General features: G+C 33.0%; 1 protein-coding gene across 4 annotated transcripts in view; it reads left to right on the top strand.

Annotated features, from left to right (window-relative positions):
• Window positions 1-9,599, top strand: part of LOC143048069 (suppressor of lurcher protein 1-like) — a 330,279-nt gene extending 320,680 nt beyond the window's left edge. For 3 of the 4 annotated variants that reach the window (XM_076221512.1, XM_076221515.1, XM_076221513.1), the window contains 3 exons: window positions 2,261-2,432; window positions 4,626-4,828; window positions 7,221-9,599. In XM_076221512.1, coding sequence (XP_076077627.1) covers window positions 2,261-2,432; window positions 4,626-4,828; window positions 7,221-7,384 — 539 coding nt within the window. In that variant the 3' untranslated portion in view covers window positions 7,385-9,599. Of the gene's footprint in view, window positions 1-1,572; window positions 1,733-2,260; window positions 2,433-4,625; window positions 4,829-7,220 lie in introns of all 4 variants that reach the window. The other variant, XM_076221514.1, reaches the window with a different exon arrangement.
• Window positions 9,600-24,004: the final 14,405 nt, after the last annotated feature.

Below are 24,004 nucleotides of genomic sequence, written 5' to 3'. Positions count from 1 at the left end.
ACTCCTACACAACAGATATGAACACAAAACACAACAGACTAGAACTCCTACACAACAGATATGAACACAAAACACAACAGACTAGAACTCCTACACAACAGATATGAACACAAAACACAACAGACTAGAACTTATACACAACAGATATGAACACAAAACACAACAGACTAGAACTGATACACAACAGATATGCACATAAAACACAACAGACTAGAACTCCTACACAACAGATATGAACACAAAACACAACAGACTAGAACTCATACACAACAGATATGCACATAAAACACAACAGACTAGAACTCCTACACAACAGATATGAACACAAAACACAACAGACTAGAACTCCTACACAACAGATATGAACACAAAACACAACAGACTAGAACTCCTACACAACAGACTAGAACTCCTACACAACAGATATGAACACAAAACACAACAGACTAGAACTCATACACAACAGATATGAACACAAAACACAACAGACTAGAACTCCTACACAACAGATATGAACATAAAACACAACAGACTAGAACTCATACACAACAGATATGAACATAAAACACAACAGACTAGAACTCCTACACAACAGATATGAATACAAAACACAACAGACTAGAACTCCTACACAACAGACATGAACATAAAACACAACAGACTAGAACTCCTACACAACAGATATGAACATAAAACACAACAGACTAGAACTTCTACACAACAGATATGAACATAAAACACAACAGACTAGAACTCCTACACAACAGACATGAACATAAAACACAACAGACTAGAACTCCTACACAACAGATATGAACATAAAACACAACAGACTAGAACTCCTACACAACAGATATGAACATAAAACACAACAGACTAGAACTCCTACACAACAGATATGAACACAAAACACAACAGCCTAGAACTCTTACACAACAAATATGAACATAAAACACAACAGACTAGAACTCCTACACAACAGATATGAACACAAAACACAACAGACTAGAACTCCTACACAACAGATATGAACATAAAACACAACAGACTAGAACTCATACACAACAGATATGAATACAAAACACAACAGACTAGAACTTATACACAACAGATATGAATACAAAACACAACAGACTAGAACTCCTACACAACAGATATGCACACAAAACACAACAGACTAGAACTCATACACAACAGATATGAATACAAAACACAACAGACTAGAACTCCTATACAACAGACTAGAACTCCTACACAACAGACTAGAACGCTAATACAATATGATTGAACATCAACCTAATGATCTAAAACACAAACTCAGTGGATATTTATCCTAACACAATAGGCTTAAACTCCAAAACTATTAATAGTAGGAGTTCCACAACAAATGTTTGGTGCCTATACTTTAATATAATACCAGTAAATGTGTTAGTTATAAAATGCAGAAAATTAATAGAATTATTGAGAAAAAAACAGCAGAAATATTGAAATGATGTTTAGCTGTGTGTTTTATTCATTCCTCTCAATTTTGTTTTTATATTAATAATTCATGTACTGCTGTATTATTTGTAGAGTGTCGGTTTACATACAACAGTAACAGGTCACTGAGTGGATATTTTACTTCACCAAACTTCCCTGGATATTACCCACGTTTTACAGAATGTCATTATAAATTCATTGGGCAAAATCATAAAGTTAGAATAAAGTTTGTTGAATATGAGTTGGGATCAAGGTACTCCACACACAAATTTCTTATCATGTTGTTGCCTGGTTACCTAGATGTACACTTATCAGCAGATCAAGTATTCAGGGGAGATAATCATCAATTTTAAAATTCCTCAAAACAAAGAAGAAAAACATGCTCAAAAAATCATTTTCATATATAATAATTGTTTCCAATATATCCAGTTTAATTGCAATGTGTTGAATAGTCTTGTGACTATTTAGAAAGAATACAGTTTTGTTTTTCTTTGAGGAGAAAACCAATTTAATAACATGTTCAAAAGTGAGATTTTTCCGTGAGACCTTTAGGAATTTTCCTTCAGAATTTGATCTGCTGAATGTCATTTTTATAGTTACAATTTTTGTGTGTAAAATACAAGCTGTTTCTATTTTGCATCTTATTTGGTTCAATTGCTACCTCAAATAATGAAGGATTGCAATTTGAAACATTTTTTTCTGTAAATTCCACATTTTTGCACGCAGAAATTTTGTATTTGTAACTTTTACACATCCACTTGTATTTTGTTTTTGGTTTCAGTATGCAAGTTCATTTATAAAAGTGATGTTAAAAAGAGCGGGTATTTTGTCTCGCCAAATTATCCTGGATTTTACCCAAAGAATACAGAATGTCAGTACACATTTTTCGGGAGAAATAGTGAAGTAGTAAGAATTCAGTTTAAGGAATTTGAGGTGGATGGCATTACACCAAGGTAAACAAAGGTTAAAGATCAAGATCAGTAGAAAAAAATGTGTATCAACCTTTCAATGAAAAATGTTAATTTGGTCTCAATATAAACAGTGGTGAAAAAAAAAAATATTAATTGAAAATATAAAAAAAATAGCTATAGAGATTACAGTTGATTTTTTCAAGAAGTATAGCAGGTAAGATAAGGCTTTACTAAAGCCGCTTTAGCAATTTAATTTCTCTGTTTACTATTTCAAGGTAATATGCAAGATTACACATTATACTGAGCACTTTTATACAAATTTTGCATGTTTTATTTAAAATTTGAAATTTTTAGAATATATGTGTTTAAGCTTCCTACACATTATTTCACTTGTCTAGCACAATTTTATAAATTCTATTACAACACACAAGAATTGCATGATAAGTTTTAATACCATCTTAAATAGAAGAGATGCATGATCTTTGGATTGATATCATATTATGTAAAACAAATATATACCATGTTCATGATTTATTGATAAAAATGAGAATAGCAATGGGAATATGTCAAAGAGACAATAAGCTGACCAAAGAGCAGACAACCATGTAGTTTAGAACCTAAGATATCACAATAAAAGTAGAAACCTGCTTTAAAGTGTTTTCACAAAAATAAATAGATTTTGGTTGATTTTTGTATGGGTTTTTATTACTTTAATATGGTTTTAATTTTTATTTATCAAACAATTATTTTCATGTATCAATCAGTAATTTTGGGTCTTTCCTTTGGCTGTTGAATGATAAAGAGTATTTTTAATTTGTTTTTCTGTCTTTAAGTATGGCTTTCATATAAGTGATTTCCCTCTTTTACATATTGCTTCTTCAACATGAAGTTTGAAAAGGAACTGTGCACTTGTTTTGTCCTAACATTACTTAACCCTAACTGATTGTAACAGAAGGATGAACTCCCTTTTGCTCACCTGACCCAAAGAGAAATATTAGCTTTTCTTCTCACTTGGCATCTGTTGTCCATTTTAACTTTTAGAAAAATGTTCTCTAAATCTCTCCTGCCTATTTGAACCAGACTTTATCAAACTCATTTTCAGTATCTGGGTTTTGAAATATATCTGATTATTCTATTTGTATGGCAACAATGCTAAAAATAGTAAATAGGCATAAAACACAAGAATCATAATCATGTTATCAGCCATTCTAACATGACATCCTTCAAACGCTTTGAGTACACACCCGTGGTAAAATATGAATATATTGCCAGGGCTGTTCCGATTGTACTCCCACATTATATGCTTTTTATTAAATGAGCTTCCCGACGTCATAGAACAATGACGTCAGAATATAAGCATTGTACGGGAAAAACACACTTCTGAAAATGAAAATCATCACAACAAGGAAACGTAAATAAATGATGCTAAAATGTGCTATATTAGACATTTTTGTATACATATGAGACATATAAGCACAATAATCATTTAGATTTATCCAAAACTTATCTAAATATGTTATTATAAATACGTTTAGCATCATCATTTATTCATTTTGCTCCATTATTTTACCTCAATTTAAAAGTGCGTTTATATACGAGAACAGAAAATAATGCTTTCACCTAGAGCGCTTCGATTCAAAACAATTGCCGTATTTGTCCTATTAGAATCGAAATAATTCATTGGGGCTTGAATATATCGTGATTTTACCAGGGGTTGTCCTGTAATGCCGATATTTTACCGCTCACTATCGCTCAGGGTAAAATATTTGTCATAAAGGGCCAACATGTGGTAAAAACACGATATATTCAAGTCCCCATGAATTATTTCTTAATTATAGATTATAAACATGTGAAGTGGTAGAAATGTTCAAATTTTTTAGGATTCGGTGGGTACAGGGGAACCTCAAATTTAAATGTTCAACGAATGACAAATTTTCTAACGGAATGTATGGAGTTTTAGATATTTAAAAAAAAAAGGGGTGAACTATGTAAGATCCTTCTGAACTTTTGCACACAATTAATATTCAAATATCTTGACTCTTTTGTATAGGTCAAACACTTGAAAGTTTAATTATTGTATGCTCAATGTTGAAGGCTGTACTTTGACCTATAATTATTAACTTTTATACATTGTGACTTGGATAAAGAGTTGTCTCATTTTTGACAAATTTTTTATACTTTGTGAAGGGATGTACAATTAATTTTCAGTAAAATCTAATTTGATATTTTTAACAGGTGTGAGCCTAAAGATCGAGTAGATTTTGTAGATTTCTCCAACTTTGACGGTGGAGCTCAGGACAAGAAAATGAAAAAATTTTGTGGTCAAATGACCGAAAAAATGAGAGAGCCAATACAATCAGATCTTGAATTTTTTAGAGTAACATTCAAATCTAACAGTATGTATGAAGGAAAAGGATTCAATGCCACATATGAGTTTGGTGAGTTTTAGTAAATTATAGCTTGGGGGACCACTTCAATAATTAACTGATAAGTGGTGGCGCTTGAGTTCTGTTACCCCACCCTTTTCATATAATTTAGATATTTAAATATGTATACCTTTTCATATATATTGCATAGGTAAAATGTTACCTTTTCCCATATTGTTTGGGTTACATGTGGGGTGCAATGTAAAAGTTGACTACCAAAGCGTCAAAAGAGAGAACCACAGCTGGGAAAACCAAAAAAGTTGACAGACTAAGAAGTTATGGGAACTTTATTTAACTTATCATATATTTCAAATAGTTTTCCCAACATATTACAGTGAGTTGACTGTTATTGTTGCTCTCCACCAATTGCAATTCATTCAAAATTTTGACCAAATTGCAATTTGTTTTATAAAATCAAATTGTTCAACTGGTCAGAAATTTGAACCAACTGCTGTAGAAAACCACAGCCAAGTCATGAAAGTGCAAGGTGATAAAATAAAACATACTTACAATCCTATAAGACTTTTACTCCACTTTAATGATGTTGTGACAAAATTAGTTTATCAGTTTGTATAGTTATATTATATTCATTTCCATGCTGAAGGGGAACTGTTTATTTTGAATTGCTATTAAATTGTCCAAACTAAGCTTTCATATAGTTTTTCTTTCTAAAAGTATTCTATATTTATAAGAATCAGACATTATGTGAATTAAAACATTTCATATTCAGTAAAATATGTGTAAAATTGCAATATATGTTTGTAGGAAGTTTCCATGGGGGAGATAATAACTTTTCTTTCAAAAAGTCTTTATTCAAAAGAATAATATTTTAGGTTATCTCCCCTGAAAACTTATCAATAGCATATTGTTATTTCACACATATTTTACTGAATATTATGATGTTTTATTTAAAATGATATCTGATTCTTATAAATATAGAATACTTTTAGAAAGAAAAACTATATGAAAGCTTAGTTTGGACAATTTTATAGCAATTCAAAATAAACAGTTCCTCTTCAGCATGGAAATGGCTATAATATAACTATACAAACTGATAAACTAATTTTGTCACAACATCATTAAAGTGGAGTTAAAGTCTTATAGGATTGTAAGTATGTTTTTTATTTTATCACCTTGCACTTTCACATTTTGACTGAACAATTTGGTTTAAAAAACAAATTGCAATTTGGTCAAAATTTTGAATGAGTTGCAATTGGTGGAGAGCAACACTAACAGTCAACTCACTGTAACAACAACAACAATACTTTATTTTAAGAGTGTTACACAGTTAGCTATATAACTAATCTTCCCTGAGGCCCTCATCATGAAAATCAAATAAAAACCAAACATATACATTGCATACATCAGTATGAAAAGTCAATTATGATAATAAGGTTCAATACAACTTGATAAGATGTTATGAAAAAATTAAAATTATGACTTAATCAGTTTTCAATATAATTTATACAGCTAGGTTGATTTCAATAATTGATCTGTTATTTTGTATTTCGTTGAAAGAATTAACATTCAAATATTTTGAAATAGTGACCTATTCCTGCAGCACGTCCTATGACTTTGTACATAGGAAGTCGACCCCAGAGTTATTGTCAGTTAAAACAAAGAATCACAAGAAAAACATTACTAAATCTATGAAATTCAATAAATTATAAAACATACTTATAGGTGATTGAACCATCTGACAGTATATACATGCAACTTTAGAGGCAATCTAAAGACCATAAGTGAGAAAAAAGGGTCAATACCATAGCAAAATAGAAAAAAAAGGTCATTACCATGGCAAAATAGAAATAACATACAATACCATGGCAAATTAGAAACAAAAGGTCAATACCATGGCAAATAAGAAACAAAAGGTCATTACCATGGCAAAATAGAAAAAAAAGGTCATTACCATGGCAAAATAGAGGTGAAAAAAAGGGTCAATACCATGGCAAAATAGAAAAAAAAATCATTACCATGGCAAAATAGAAAAAAAAGGTCATTACCATGGCAAAATAGAAACAAAAGGTCATTACCATGGGAAAATAGAGGTGAAAATAAAGGGTCAATACCATACCAAAATAGAAAAAAAAAGGTCAATACCATGGCAAGTTAGAAACAAAAGGTCATTACCATGGCAAAATAGAAAAAAAAGGGTCAATACCATGCCAAAATATAGGTGAAAAAGGGTCACTACCATGCCAAAATAGAAAAAAAGGGTCAATACCATGGCGAATTAGAAACAAAAGGTCATTACCATGGCAAATTAGAAAAAAAAAACATTAGTGGCCAAAAAAAAAAACAGTCCACAAAACAAGCAAGGAACAATTATTTAATTCACCAGTCTCTTCCAAAACTTTGTTTATATTATGATGATCTTAAATAAAAACTTTTATATTTTCAGTTATAAATGAAGAAACAACTTTTTCCTCACCTCCAAAGAGTTTGGTCGGGAATACTGCTAATACAATGCATTCATCATACATAGACAACAAAAAATGTTACTGTATAATATTTTATTTAGTATTAACATTGACTATACAATTTTTGACTGTCTGCACTTTATGATAAAAAGTTGATATCCTTGAATCTGTGATAAAAATATAAGTTGATAACGAATTTGAAAAAATTATTGAAGAAAAAATGTAAAAATGATCTTTGGTCTATTTATAACTTTCTACATACTAGAATATTGAAGCTTTCTGTATGTTTAAACAAATTTTAAAGAAAACAAATACTGCCTTACTTTAGTATGCACCCATAGAAAGCAACATCTATATTGCAATTGAATATATTCAAATTGCACACCATCTCTAAAACTGATTAATCAGTATGAATACATGTATTACTCAATCATAATGAGCTGCGTCGGATAGTAATCGACCTTATGCAAATAACTATCCATTGCGTATGTTTACCTATTTCTGGTGGATTAGATCTCTACCGAAAGTGATTGAAAGTCTGTAACTGTTTGAAAATTGAATTGTTAAATAAAGATTTCTACAAAACAATCCAGAATTCATCTTTCATTTTATATTTGAATTTTCCAAAATTGTTCAAAGGCTTATACATGTACATGCATACATGCACTTGCTTAAGGACGATTTCTATCTGATGGAGCTCATTTTTGTAGTAATTATTTCTATGTTCCCTATTGGAATTTTTAAAACAAGAAATTATTTCTGCCTTTTTTTTTATAATTTTTGAATGACGTGTGCTTTTCAGGTCATTTCTAACCTTAAAAGAAGCTTTTTTTTAATTTTCAATGTAAATAAATTAGAACAGCGTTTCCACAAAACAAAAAAATCCCAAAATTAAGAAGTTATACACTTATATTTCATACATTTTTATTGAGTGTTGTAAACTTTTGCCCTTGAAACTTTTGGAATGTAATGCAATTTTCTATTAATTTATTCATCAAATGAAATAATTAAAATTCTTTATCAAAGACATCATTAGAATTAAAGCTTAGAATTTTTAGTATAATTTTTTTTTTTAACATGAAAGTTTTGAAATAATGAGTACATGTACATGTATATCTGGGTTTTTTTTAGTTGCCCTCTGAAGGAAAGATATTTTTATAAATCAGATGGCGTTTATTATAGATTTTACAGTTTCCAGTGTGCAAATATTATTTGAAAACTAATTAAGGTTCTAGAATATTGATAGTGTGTAGAAATGAAGTCGTTCTTGTATCTTACTGGCTTTGACATTTGGCTTTTGTCTGAAAAATCCCTCAGCATGTGTTACATTATTTTTATCTAAATAAAACTAAGGTTTCTTTCTATTTTTGTCACTTTATGCTTCTGATTTTGTTGTCAGAAATTTTAGTATGTGTTCATGTTTTATTGAATTATAAGTGAAAAATGTATTGTTTGGAAATATGATATGCAACTCTTATTTCAAATGACTAACAGCAAACAACACTTATTCTAGAAAATACCAGTTCTGCCTTGTTTTGGGTAGATAGAAATAGAAATATTTATTCTTTATATCAAACGTAAATGCACATATCTTTAATATTTCTCTAGCCAATGCACTAAAACACAGCACACCCTTGTATCAGAACAATGAAATTAATTTGCATGTATAGTCTTTTCATGGAAAGAAGGAACAATTAAATTTATTGTGTTGATACCATGAAATGAAGCAGGTAACTTATTTCAATGTATAACATAGCATACAACTGTTGAGGAATAAGAAACGATTAAAAAGATCAAAATTACATGAACAATTACACCTTGCTCTATTGTTAATGTCACCTAAAGCTTTATATGTATTATAAAGTTCCAGGTAAACTCTTGTGGACAGTTCTCTCATTGGCAATCATACCTCATCTTCTTTTTTATTTTAACACATGCAAACAATTACCTAGCTTTCAGCAAGTAAGTTGATGCAAGGTTTATACTGCACTACAGAGTTTATCATATCTTCTATGCAAATTTAGTTTAATGCTGTAGCTATGTAAATAGAGTCTGCAATTATCCATTCTAGGTACATAAATCATGTGTATATTTAATCATAGAATGATATTTGTTATTGAATGAATGTGCAACATATCATTGTTAAAAAAAATAGAATAATTTTACACATTTCTATATAGACTTTACAGCAAAGATTTTTTTAGAATTATCTTTGTGCTATACTAGTGCAAGTATTTGTTAAATAATGAGTTTGAACCTAATCAAAAATTGCTTTAGCAAAATATGCAAGGTCAATGATTGACCTTAGCTGTTGCATATTTTTCTACCAATTAAACTTGAGCTTGCTTAATTATATGTATTTGTAACAACTGGCAATATGTTCACCAAAAAGATATATTAAAGACCTGTTGTGTTAGTTAATGGTGTTATATTTTATTTCTAGTCAAACTGTATGTATGTTATGTATATGAAAGAAACCATTATGTATATTATCAGATTTAATCTATCTTTTTCATACATTTGATCATTAAAGATTAAACAACATTGATATTGCTTTTAATATTTCTATACTTTTTTGGCATCAGTGTCTATTGTTTTACAAGTAACAAATTTGCTTTATAATGACACATGTATGAAATTGAAAATGGAAATGGGCAATGTGTCAACATGTATAAATGTTTTCTCTTTGAAAAGGAATCAAATTAAGATAAATCTACACATTTGGAGTTTCTGATGCCCTTATTCGTATTTACATTTATCAGAAACTTTAAAACCCTAAAATTTGAAAGTTTCTGATGTATACTTATTTGAAATAGACGAGAGCTACATGACCAAAGCACCGAGAAAAAAAAACCCAAAATATTCCATTGCAGTTTAAAAATTTAAACGATCTTTTAGAATACATACAATCTAACTCTCTTTCCTCTTGTAACAGTATTAAAACTTTACATTTGACTTTTCTACTCTTTACACAAGTATTCCACATTCCAAACTAAAGACAAATTGAAAGATTTGGTATTGCTTTGCTTCATAAAAAAGAATGGCCAACGTAGATACAAGTATCTTGTCTTAGGGAGGGATAAATCATACTTTGTAAAGGATCACTCTGATTCGAGCAAAAAATTCTCTGAAACTGATATTATCAAGATGCTTGATTTCTTGATTGAAAACATATTTGTTACATTCCGAGGACGTGTTTTTCAACAGACTGTCGGCATTCCAAAGGGAACAAATTGTGCCCCTTTACCTGCCGACTTGTTTCTTTATTATTATGAGGCTGACTTCATGCAGGAACGCCCCCAAGGGTGACTGGGGAATAGAAATATGGTCACTTGGTCTTCTTCCGAACGGCAGTAAAACGCTTGCCGAAGTGAGGCGTCCGTTTGGCTGTGCTGGATGTATCAAGTTCGCAGTCATGTCCGGTCAGATTGGGGACGTTAAATCCGATGCCTCGTGTAAGGAGAGTGCCACGCTCTTAGCACGTTAAGAACCCTTGCAACAACTCTTTGAGGGGTCCGTAGGTGACCTGTTGCAAGGCAAAATTTCTGTCCCTATCCAATATACCCTCATTTTCTAGTGGCAGTCGAAATTTCCCCGACCATCATCCCAGATGGCCTCTATTATGACAAGACCTACCTATAGTATTTATTGTGAACTTGTTCTCGTCCTGAATATGCATGAAATATTTGCCACTGGACATTAAGCAACCAACAATCAATCAATCAATCATGCAGGAACTTCTTAGGAAGAAAGACAAGAAGTTAGCAATATCCTTTAACTCTACTTTCTGCTACATAGATGATGTTCTTTCACTAAATAATTCAAAATTTGGTGACTGTGGAACGCATCTATCCCATGGAACTAGAGATAAAGGATACTACAGATACAGTTAAATCAGCCTCATATCTTGACTTACATGTAGAAATTGACAATGAGGGTCGGTTGAAAACAAAACTTTACGACAAAAGAGATGATTTCAGCTTTCCAATTGTGAACTTTCTATTTCTAAGTAGCAACATTCCAGCAGCACCTGCATACGGGGTATATATCTCCCAATTGATACGATATTCCCGTGCTTGCATTTCCTATCATAGTTTTCTTGATAGAGGGTTGCTGCTCACAAGGAAGCTATTAAACCAAGAGTTCCTAATGGTGAAGTTGAAATCATCCCTTCGTAAATTCTACGGACGCCATCACGAGTTGGTTGACCGTTATGAAATAACCGTTTCACATAATATATCGGATATGTTCCTTACGTCATAACTACAATCCCCTTCCCTTTCATGAATGTGACCTACCGAATTAGACTATTACCGGATTTGTTATCAAATAAGTAACACGACGGGTGCCACATGTGGAGCAGGATTTGCTTACCCTTCCGGAGCACCTGAGATCACCCCTAGTTTTTGGTGGAGTTCGTGTTGTTTATTCTTTAGTTTTCTATGTTGTGTCATGTGTATTATTGTTTGTCTGTTTTTCTTTTTCATTTTTAGCCATGGCGTTGACAGTTTATTTTAGATTTCTGAGTTTGACTGTCCCCTTTGGTATCTTTCGTCACTCTTTTAACATTGCCACAGGGAGTTGAAACCTTAGTTACCTATTAATTTTCAAATTCACCAACAAAGAATTTAAGAAGTATTTTATAAATTATTACACCCTCAAAGACTAACATTCTACCAGCTGCAATTTCGACCAAGTGCAATACAATTAAATTAACGCTTTTGATGTGCCAATGCCACTTTTCTTAATAATTTTACCTTCCTTGGAAAAGCTCAGTTGAAAAAAAAAGAGGCATGTGGATGTATAAGGACCTGGACAAGTGAGAAGCTATATGATCAAACTGTACATTAAATCAATAGCCAATATCCTTTAAAGGCCAACTTGCCCGAGGGATTTGGAACCTTAATTTCTTAATAAATGCAGAGGCATATACTTTTCATCAACAAAATATTTATAAAAAGTATGTAATATATCATGTCCCGGTCAATACAATGTCTACATTGGAACCCATAGTAATAGTAAAATAACAGATATATAAATCCGAGCTAAAAATGTCACTGTATATAAATCTTGTGAGTCTTCAAAATCCCTTCCTTTTCAGTATGAACCTTTATCAAGAACCCATGAACCAAATATTATTTTGTAAGCTAATAGTAAGGATGTATAAGTGTACATGAACACACAAATAGTTTTTTACCAGGGTTCTATATAGGGATGTCCTTGATGGAGGATTGCTGTTCACGAGTAACCTTTAAAACCATAAGTTCCAAGTGGTAAATTTGGAATCAGATGGCATTTATTATAGATTTAACAGTTTCCAGTGAGCAAAAGATATTTGAAAAACTAATTAAGGTTGCAGACTATTGATAATGTGTAAAAATGAAGTTAATCTGGGTTTTTATACGCCCGTTAAAATTTTGACGGGACGTATTATGTTATACAAATGTCCAGTGTCCGTCCGTCTATCGGTCTGTCTGTCTGTCCATCGTAAACATGTCGCACCATAACTTGAGAACGACTTATCCAAATTTCATGAGGCTTATTACTGTTGTTTCTTATGGTGGTTAAATGATCTGTATACATTTTGGTGAAAGTAAGATTAAATTTTTTTTAGTTACGGCACTTTGTAACTAAAACAGGGGTGTGTTTTTTTTCACATGTTGCACCGTATATCAAAAACTATGTTTGATTATTGCTTAAAACTTTACACAATTCTTAGTTATATTAATCTTAAGATCTGTATACTTTTTGGGGATGATTCAAAATTTTATTTTTGAGTTCTTGAGTATTTTGTAAAAAAAAGGGGGAGGGGTGGTTTTTACATGTCACGCCTTATTTCAAAAACGATTAATGATTATTGCTTAAAACTTTACACACTTCTTTGTTATATTATTCTTAACATCTGTATACTTTTTGGTGATGATCAAATTTTTTTATTTTTCAGTTATTTAGTATTTTGTAAAAAAAAAAGGGGGAGGGTTTTTTACATGTCGCGCAGTATCTCAAAAACAATTTATGATTATTGCTTAAAACTTTACACATTTCTTTGTTATATTAATCTAAAGATATGTATACTTTTTGGTTTTAATTCAAAATTTTATTTTAGTGATCTTTAGTTTTTTTGAAGATAAAAAGAGGGGGGTGTTCATATGTCCCTCCGTATCTCAAAAACAATATATGGTCATTGCTGAAAACTTTCTCAGAAACTATTAATGATTATTGCATAAAACTTTCAAACAAGACGACAGGCGTATCATGCGCTCATGGCGCAGCTGTTTATTTTTCTGACTTACACATTTGGCTTTTGTCTTATAGATCCCTTAGCATGTGTTACAACATTTTTACCTAAAAAGAAATAATAATCTTTTTTGTTGTCAGAAATTTGAGTATGAATTCATGTTTTATTGAATTATAAGTGAACAAAAAGTATTGTTCTGAACATGATATGCAGTTCTTCTTTCAAATGATTAACAGCAAACATCACTTATTCTAGAAACATGAACACACAAATAGTTTTTTACCAGGGCTTGTTTTTCCTATCGGGATTTCGTTGATGGAGGGTTGCTGCTCACGAGGAACCTATTAAACCATAAGTTCCAAGTGGTAAATTTGGAATCACCCGTTTGTAAGTTTTACTGACACAGTCACGAGTTGGTTGACCTTCATGGAATTTACATTTCACAGTGGATATTTTCCTAATGTCATAACTACATTTTTGTTCCCTTTTCCTGAATATGTCGACCTTACCGGTTTAGACTTATAATCGTGTTTGTACTATCAGGAGAATCACGGAGGGTGTCACATGTTGAGCAGAATCTGCCTACTCTTCCAGAGCATCACCCCCAGATTTTGGAGGGGTTCGTGATTCTCATTCTTTCGTTTTCTATAGTGAATTGTTTGTTGGTGTTTTTTTTATTTAAGGTAGAACAATACAAAGATTTTATAACTCCAACTCCCAAGTTTTAAAATGCTGTAACTTTCTTAATAATGCTTGAAAATTTATAAAAGTGGTAGTTTTAGATAGCTAACAGATTACACTTTCAAATTCATGCAATGTTAGAATTATGCAACAATTATGTAACCAATTATAATGTTAACTGTGTCTAAACTTTTTTTCACCAAATTTCCACTTTCAAATGAAATTAGTTTCTGCATAGGTATCCCTAGAGGTTTGATTTTATAAAATGTTGTTCCTATGGCCAGTATCTACAAAAGGGTGTCTCAGATTTCAGATAGAATGTACAGAACAAATTTTACACCGAATTAAACATTATCTTCTTTTATGTGGTTAAGATGTTTACACTAATTAGAGATTGATGAGAGAATGGAATACCATAGAGACAATCTGAGACACCCTTTTGAAGCCCATGATGTGTTGATTAAGATTTCGTTAAAATTTTCTGTATAGTTAAAGAGATGATAGAGCTAAATTCATTCAAGTGAACTTACCCAGATTTTGCCACTGATTACATAATAATTGATTACATAATGATTGCATAATACAAATATTGCATTCATTTAAAAGATTAATCTTTTATCTATCTATATATACCTCTTTTATTATTTTCTATGCATTCATAAGAAAGTTACAGCATTTCAAAGGTTAGTGATTGGAAGTAAAAAAATCTTTGTATTGTGCTACCTTAACATGCATGGATTAAAAGTTTGAATATCCCTCTGGTATCTCTCGCCTCTCTTTCATAACAAAAAGGCACCTCCAACGAATAGCTAATCCATATTATATCAACTTTTCTAAAGATAGTTCGATTGATTGATTGTTGGTTGCTTTACGCCTCATTAGCAAAGAGAGTTTGAAATTAGGTGTCTAAATAAAAAGATTTATGTAAACAAAATGGTTTTTTTTCACTCTGTTTTTAATGTGAAAAGTGAAATCACAAAAGTAGTGAACTCCGAGGAAAATTCGAAACGGAAAGTCCCTTGTCAAATGGCATATTCAAATGATAAAACACATCAAACGAATGGATAACAACTGTTATTGTCCTGACTTGGTACAGGCATTTTGTTAGTAGTAAAGGGTGGATTAAACCTGGTGTTATAGCTAGCTTAACCTCTTTTGTATGACAGTTGCATAAAATTCTATTACATTGATCACGATGGGTGAACAAAACAAGCAGACATAATAGGTATACATTGTGTTATAATCTTAATCACTGTAAAAGCAAACAAAAAGGCATAAAGACCAATCACATTAGCAAGAACCAAAAAATTACATTAGCACATTAACAATGATAGGATGTATAAGTACAGAACCACGTGATATGTATCAAAGAAACACAAAGGCATATATTCAAATCACATTAGCAAAAAGAAAGACTAGAGGCTCTAAACAGCCTGTGTCGCTCACCTTGGTCTATGTGAATATTAAAGGAAGCAGATGGATTCGTGACAAAATTGTGTTTTGGTGATGGTGATGTGTTTGTACATCTTACTTTACTGTACATTCTTGCTGCTTAAATTTATCTCTATCTATAATGAACTTGGCCCATTAGTTTCAGTGGAAAATGTTAGTAAAAATTTACAAATTTTATACAAATTGTTAAAAATTGACTATAAAGAACAATAACTCCTAAGGGGGTCAATTGACCATTTCGGTCATGTTGACTTATTTGTAAATCTTACTTTGCTCTTGGTTGGATTGCCGGGTCACCGGACACATTTTTAAAACTACTAACCCAAAAGATGATTGTGGCCAAGTTTGGATTAATTTGGCCAAGTAGTTTCAGAGGAGAAGATTTTTGTAAAAGATTACTAAGATTTACGAAAAATGGTTAAAAATTGACTATAAAGGGCAATAACTCCTAAAGGGGTCAACTGACCATTTCAGTCATGTTGACTTATTTGTAAATCTTACTTTGCTGAACATTATTGCTGTTTATATTTATCTCTATCTATAATAATATTCAAGATAATAACCATAAAGAGCAAAATTTCCTTAAAATTACTAATTCAGGGCCAGCAACCCAACAACGGGTTGTCCGATTCATCTGAAAATTTCAGGGCAGATAGATCTTGAACTGATAAACAATTTTACCCCATGTCTGATTTGCTCTGAATGCTTGCGGTTTTGAGTTATAAGCCAAAAACTGCATTTTACCCCATGTTCTATTTTTAGCCATGGCGGCCATCTTGATTTGATGGCCAGGTCACCGGACACTTTTTTCAAACTACTAACCCAAAAGATGATTGTGGCCAAGTTTAGATTAATTTGGCCCAGTAGTTTCAGAGGAGAAGATTTTTGTAAAATATCAATAAGATTTACGAAAAATGGTTAAAAATTGACTATAAAGGGCAATAACTGCTAAAGGGGTCAACTGACCATTTCAGTCATGTTGACTTATTTGTAAATCTTACTTTGCTGAACATTATTGCTGTTTACTGTTTATCTCTATCTATAATAATATTCAAGATAATAACCAAAAACAGCAAAATTTCCTTAAAATTACTAATTCAGGGGCAGCAACCCAACAACGGGTTATCCAATTCATCTAAAAATTTCAGGGCAGATAGATCCTTACCTGTTTAACAATTATACCCCATGTCAGATTTGCTCTAAATGCTTTGGTTTTTGAGTTATAAGCCAAAAACTGCATTTTACCCCTATGTTCTATTTTTAGCCATGGCGGCCATCTTGGATGGTTGGCCGGGTCACCGGACACAATTTTTAAACTAAATACCCCAATGATAATTGTGGCCAAGTTTGGTTTAATTTGACCCAGTAGTTTCAGAGGAGAAGATTTTTATTAAAGTTAACAACGACGACGGACGACGGACGCCGGACGCAAAGTGATGAGAAAAGCTCACTTGGCCTTTTAGGCCAGGTGAGCTAACAAGAATACAAAAAACTGTCATAGTATCACAATGACGGGAAAGCTTAAGAAAAGAGCATAGTATTTCACATCGTTCAATTATAAACGGATGCATACTTGCCTTTATTATCTAGAAGAAGATGATTGGTGATTGACAGGTGCAATGGGGAGTAATCAAAGTAAAATCACAAAAATACACAAAAAAAACTGCGAGGGAAATTTGAAATGGAAAGTTCCTAATCAAATGGGAAAATAAAAATCTCTAACGAACAACTGTCACTTTCCTGACTTGGTGCAGGTCTTTTTCTTATGGGAAGAATTGTGGATTGAATTTTATAGCTAGCTAAACCTCTCACTTGTATGACAGTCGCATCAAATTCCATTATATTGACGTATCAGAAAAAACAAACAGACATAATACTATAAAACAAACAAACACATAACAAAAATTTAGAAAAATGAAAGACAAGAATACAAATATTTACCATAGCACAATAACACAATGATGGGTTGTATAAGTACAGAGCCATCGTGGCGTCATATGTATCAAAGAAACGCAAAAAGGCGAATACATATGTTCCAATTTCTTTCGGTCATTTTTAGTAGCAACAAACAAAAGAACTATGTCAATTAGACATGTTTTGATACTATATCTGCCCTTGAATTTTTACAAGATAACATTTTTGTTCCCTTTGTAGATTCCGTATATCGTCAAGTTATCGGAATTCCAATGGAGACTAACTGTGAACCACTTATTGCGGACCTGTTTTTGTATTGCGATGAGTTAAAATTTAAGACCAATCGAAACAACATCTGGTAAAAAAAAATAACAATACTTTTAGATTTTTGGATGATATATTGGCTTTCAATAATGACAACTTCAGTATCTATACTAAAGAAATTTATCCTGCTGAACTTACTTTAAATAAAGCTATTACTTACAATGCCCACTGCCCTTTCCTCGATCTTGATATCTATATCAGTAACGGGAAGCTTGATACAAAAATTTATGATAAAAGAGATGATTTCTCATTTCCTATCGTTAATTATCCATTTTTAGATGGTGACGTTCCCTTGTCACCATCTTACGGTGTTTATATATCTCAACTTGTACGATTCGCTCGTGTATGTAACAATATTTTTTTATGTATTACTGAAAAATCGTTTATCAAGTACTTCCAACGAGTTTTTGACACTCCAAAAGTAATTAATTCCACTATTTTCGAAGACCTTATTTGAACAATTTATTATCAGGTTTTTGATTGTACCAAGTGTACTGGTAAGAAGAATAGATAATTTAGTAGTAGAACAATGGCTTGAAGACGAAATAAATCTATATTTGTAAGGTGTTTGGTGTCGTTTCGGAAGCCAATACATAGTTGGGACTTTCATTGTTTTTGGTTCTGCTTGTAAAGCGGTAGCTAAAAGTTTGTTTGTTGCAGATGTCGTTTTCTGAAAATGGAGTCAGTTGGAATGTTGGAGAATTTGTGATTTCTTTTTGTAGAACCTCAATGTAAAATTTACGTCAAACAATAATAATATTATTAGCAGCTTTATCGGGACAAAACAAATTCCTTGGCTAGTTCTTTTAGTTTATGTTTGATACGAGAAATAGGTTTATTGTGGTTGTTGTTAAGAGTAAATGTTCTTTAAAATGTTGAATACGTATATCAACAATGTTTATTACTGAATTAAAAAAAGATTCATCTCAACTTGTACGATTCGCTCGTGTATGTAACAACACGGTATTAAATTTTAGTGAGAGAAATTTATGCATTATTGAAAAATTATTCCACCAGGGTTTTCGATATCACAAACTAGTCAAAACATTTACTAAATTTTATCATCGGTACAAGGACATGACATCCTTCGAAAATCATATAATTCAACATGCAGACATCTTATACGTTCAGGTATTTCACATCCAATCTTGAAAAATTGTGCACATCCTGATACAAGCATTAAATTTGGCATAGACCTTCCTCGACTATTTCTCTTTTATTTCAGATAGGGAGGCATTTGAAAAAAATGTCTCACTTCCGGTAAAATCCAAAATGGCGGACATCATACTTAAATTGGCCCAATATCGAAGGCTAGTACAAACCTTGTTATGTACTACTTTTGGATATACGATATAGATTAGATTTCTTCAAAAATCCTACTTCCGGTAAAATCCAACATGGTTGACATTGTACTAAAATAAGCTTATTTTGAGGGTTGGTAATTGAAATGTGTTTTTATGTATTGCTACTATCATTATATTGTACAAGAACCTTTCTTTGGTGCTTCTCATGGACACAATGTATCAGACACAAAGTATTGTTTCTTACATCTATAATGTACAAGCTCCTAATAAGATGAAGAGGCCTCACAAAGAGTTGTCCAAAAGGGTTCACACGAATCATATTTTTCCCTTCGCCATTCATAAGCGTTGGACTAGTAAGTTAGCATAGGAACCAATACCCAGCTTGTTACTCATTCGCACCCGTCATGGTATACATGTATTGCACGTTTAACTTGCTGAAAAAGAATAGACCGGGTCGTGGTCGATCTTACAACAAAACCACGTCTCGTTCTATCAATGACATTGTCAAATCCATATCTGGTGATGTTGGCTGATCAATCATCATTCTAAGTGATAGAGTCACATCTATTAACACCATCCATGTCACCAACGCAGTTCCTTTTCACCAAACGTGTAATCTCTCAATGCCTAATGTATTTGAAAGGTCATGGATAGATATATATCTGAAGCTTTTCCCACTTCCAAATGCAAGTTAAAGTTCGTCTGCCCGTATGGCACTACGGGTGCCACATGTGGAGCACATGTGGAGCAGAATCTGCTTACCCTTTCGGAGCACCTGAGATCACCCCTAGTTTTTTGGTGGGGTTCGTGTTGTTTTTTCTTTAGTTTTCTATGTTGTGTCATGTGTGCTGTTGTTTGTTTGTCTTGTTTTATTTTTAGCCAGGGTGTTGTCAGTTTGTTTTAGATTTATGAGTTTGACTGTCCCTTTGGTATCTTTCGTCCCTCTTTTATGTGTGTCGGTGTCTCTGCTGGTGGACATTTTGTCCCCGAGGACATCATCCGCCCAGTAGCAAAACTACAATTGCATGAATTTACGAAGATCAAACAGGAAACTGGCTCGGACGTCGCCCAGTATAAAAAGGTCCGAAACAGACGTCACCATGGACACGGTGTCGTCTGATACGGCAGGTGTCCCCCCATCACCTGACATGACAAATATCTCAAACATGACTCATTCAGATCATCGTCCTAGTGACAACACCAATATTACACATATACAGCCATGTTCAGTTCTCCTTAAAGACATTTTGGTTTTTGATGACACAGTACAACACTGTCGCATTTCGAAATGTGAGACCAAAGGCTGCAAAACTTGTGCAATTTTAATTACAGATGCTGAATTCACTAGCAATTTGACCAAGAAGTTATATTTTACCAGAAGTTACGATGAAATGAATTGTAAATCGATAAATGTCGTCTACGGATTAGAGTGCAACCTTTGCGGATTGGTATACGTCGGTGAAACGAAACGAAGGCTAAACAAACGTATGTGCGGTCATAGATCAGACATTAACCTCAATGCTAACGACATTCTATACCAGCATTTCAATCAGCCCGATCATTCCATCGTTTCTTTGACAGTTCGCATTATCGAAAAGATATACCATAGCTCTAACAATCCTATTCTTTCAACGACTCTCCGTAGACAAAAAGAGGACTACTGGATTAGACAATTGGGAACTGCGACACCTTATGGTTGCAATGACAAAATTGATGGTATAGGTATTCTATCTAGTCTTTCGTGTAACTCGGTGGATGTGATGAATATTTTCAACTCGACTTTTCGACGTAGACGCAGTCATGGTCATCGTCATTATACATCATGCACCTTCTCTGCATGATGTATCTATTAATGACTTGCTGCTATTTATACAAAAGCCGTTAGGTATTCATCACATTCGCACGATACTTTATTCATTACCCCTTTCAAAACTTCATTCTCTGTTCAATTTATGTTTGGAATCCCTCATTTAAACCAATACAAAATTACAGCTATAATTTCGGATATTGCAAGTTACAGACTTTTCAAGCATTGGCAAAGATGAAAAAGAGAAAAGATCTTTCCTTAATCTTTCCTTTGCCAACAAAGGTATCGATGGCGTCAACTTAGGCAATATCCTTCATCATAAATTAGTTCAATAGAAAATACCTCCTTATTTCAAAGACCAGTCTGTACCAATCATTTCTTATACCTATACCAAACCTATTGCAACTAAAATTTTCAATAACAAACACGTTTTGCAGGATCGATATTGACTACTTCAAGTCTAAACCTCCTGATTGCACTTGTGCTAGTTCCCAATTCACATATAATCCTGCTGGCCACGTTATTACCGGTGACCTCAACATTGTTAATAACACTTCTCTACGAAATATGCTATCGAAAGGTCCGAAATATCGTGAGCCTAAATCCATCAATTGGAAATACAACTTTAAAATTTTCAGTTGAGGATTATGCCAGGCAATGGGCTAAGCGCGAGATGGAAGACACTCTTTCGGAATGGATTAAGGCAGTGAGGTCGTTGATACAAATCAGAAATAAGAAACTGAATGGGTCTATCAATGCTCATGCTACGTCAATCTTTAAAGACCCAAATGTTGCAAAACACCTATCCTACCTCCATGACAAATATGTTGTTGTCCCCGCAGATAAAGCCCCAAACAACATCGTTTTTGTGCGAAAACTCATTACATTAACTGCTTGATAAACGAATTAGGTATTGACAATTTACTTGGAAACTTAACATATACCCTCACGACACTTACCAAAGAGGTAATCCTGGATAATCATAGGTCTATTCTGTGTTCCATTGGAATTTCAACCAAAGATGAAGAACTGGATCTTCCATCACTGTATTGGATACCTAAACTACATAAGTGTCCTTACAAACAACGGTATATTGCTGGGTCTTCCAAGTGCTCCACGAAACCTTTGTCTAAATTATTAACATTTATTTTATCAGCAATCAAAGACGGGCTTCAAAGTTATTGTGAAACTGCCTATTCTAGAGGGGACGTGAATCAGATGTGGATACTAAAAATTCCAAATATCTTTTAGAGTATATACAATCTAACTCTCGTTCATCTTGTAACAGTATTAAAACATTTGACTTTTCTACTCTTTACACAAGTATTACACATTCCAAACTAAAAGACAAATTGAAAGAGTTGGTATTGCTTTGCTTCATAAAAAGAATGGCCAACGTAGATACAAGTATCTTGTCTTAGGGAGGGATAAATCCTACTTTGTAAAGAATCACTCTGATTCAAATAAAAAATTCTCTGGAACTGATATTATCAAGATGCTTGATTTCTTGATTGACAACATATTTGTTACGTTCGGAGGACGTGTTTTTCAACAGACTGTCGGCATTCCAATGGTAACAAACTGTGCCCCTCTACTTGCAGACTTGTTTCTTTATTATTATGAGGCTGACTTCATGCAGGAACTTCTTATGAAGAGAGATAAGAAGTTAGCAATATCCTTTAACTCTACTTTCCGCTATATAGATGATGTTCTTTCACTAAATAATTCAAAATTTGGTGACTATGTGGAACGCATCTATCCCATTGAACTAGAGATAAAGGATACTACAGATACAATTAAGTCGGCCTCATATCTTGACTTAAATCTAGAAATAGACAAGGAGGGTCGGTTGAAAAACAAAACTTTACGACAAATGAGATGATTTCAGCTTTCCAATTGTGAACTTTCCATTTCTAAGTAGCAACATTCTAGCAGCAATTGCATACGGGGTATATATCTCCCAATTGATACGATATTCCCGTGCTTGCATTTCCTTTCATAATTTTCTTGATAGAGGGTTGCTGCTCACAAGGAAGCTATTAAACCAAGAGTTCCAAATGGTGAAGTTGAAATCATCCCTTCGTAAATTTAACGGACGCCATCACGAGTTGGTTGACCGTTATGGAATAACCGTTTCACAAATGATATCGGATATGTTCCTTACGTCGTAACTACAATCCCCTTCCAATTCATGAATGTGACCTACCGAATTAGACTATTACCGGATTTGTTATCACATAAGCAACACGACGGGTGCCACATGTGGAGCAGGATCTGCTTACCCTTCCGGAGCACCTGAGATCACACCTAGTTTTGTGGTGGGGTTCGTGTTGTTTATTCTTTAGTTTTCTATGTTGTGTCATTTGTGCTGTTCTTTGTTTGTCTTTTTTTCATTTTTATCCATGGCGTTGTCAGTTTGTTTTAGATTTATGAGTTTGACTGTCCCTTTGGTATCTTTCGTCCCTCTTCCTTCTCTAAAAAGCGTAACAGCAATGACAGCAACATCAGTATCGACTGTTCGAGTCATGACTCAGTTAAGTCTGTGTTTCACTGCATCAGACACATGCATTTTGAATCAAGTGTGAGCCTCTTCATGTGAACATGGAGCTTAGCTTGAAACATCAGCATGTGGTTGATAACACAAAACATCCTGAGCAATTGTTGCTTCAACTACTTTTTCTTCAAAATCTATTGAGCATATATAATGCACAGTCCGTATGAAAACATGTTCACTTCCCAGAAACATTGTTCGTACTCCATGCCAGTTAGTCTATTCTCTTAAATGCTTTGTTTGATAAACAAACAAGCAAATATCAATTGAATGAGGTGTTTGACCTGGTTTGTGATTTGTTCAGCAACCTCATAATTTGAGGAGAACCCTTTACCATCGCCATTTATGAACCATATATATGAGTTAACAGCTAGATTCTGATTTCTCGTTGCTGATACAGACGATCACTAGAGGGTATGTCAACATGTTCAATGCTTCATCCTTAACTGTCTGAGGTTAACTAAAAGGCCCATTACAAATTGTTCTGTAACAGA

The sequence above is a fragment of the Mytilus galloprovincialis genome, chromosome 10, assembly GCF_965363235.1.
Source record: "Mytilus galloprovincialis chromosome 10, xbMytGall1.hap1.1, whole genome shotgun sequence".
In the NCBI taxonomy this organism is placed as follows: domain Eukaryota; kingdom Metazoa; phylum Mollusca; class Bivalvia; order Mytilida; family Mytilidae; genus Mytilus; species Mytilus galloprovincialis.
Note: the sequence above shows the minus strand (reverse complement) of the source record. Positions and strands in the feature narration are given on the sequence as shown.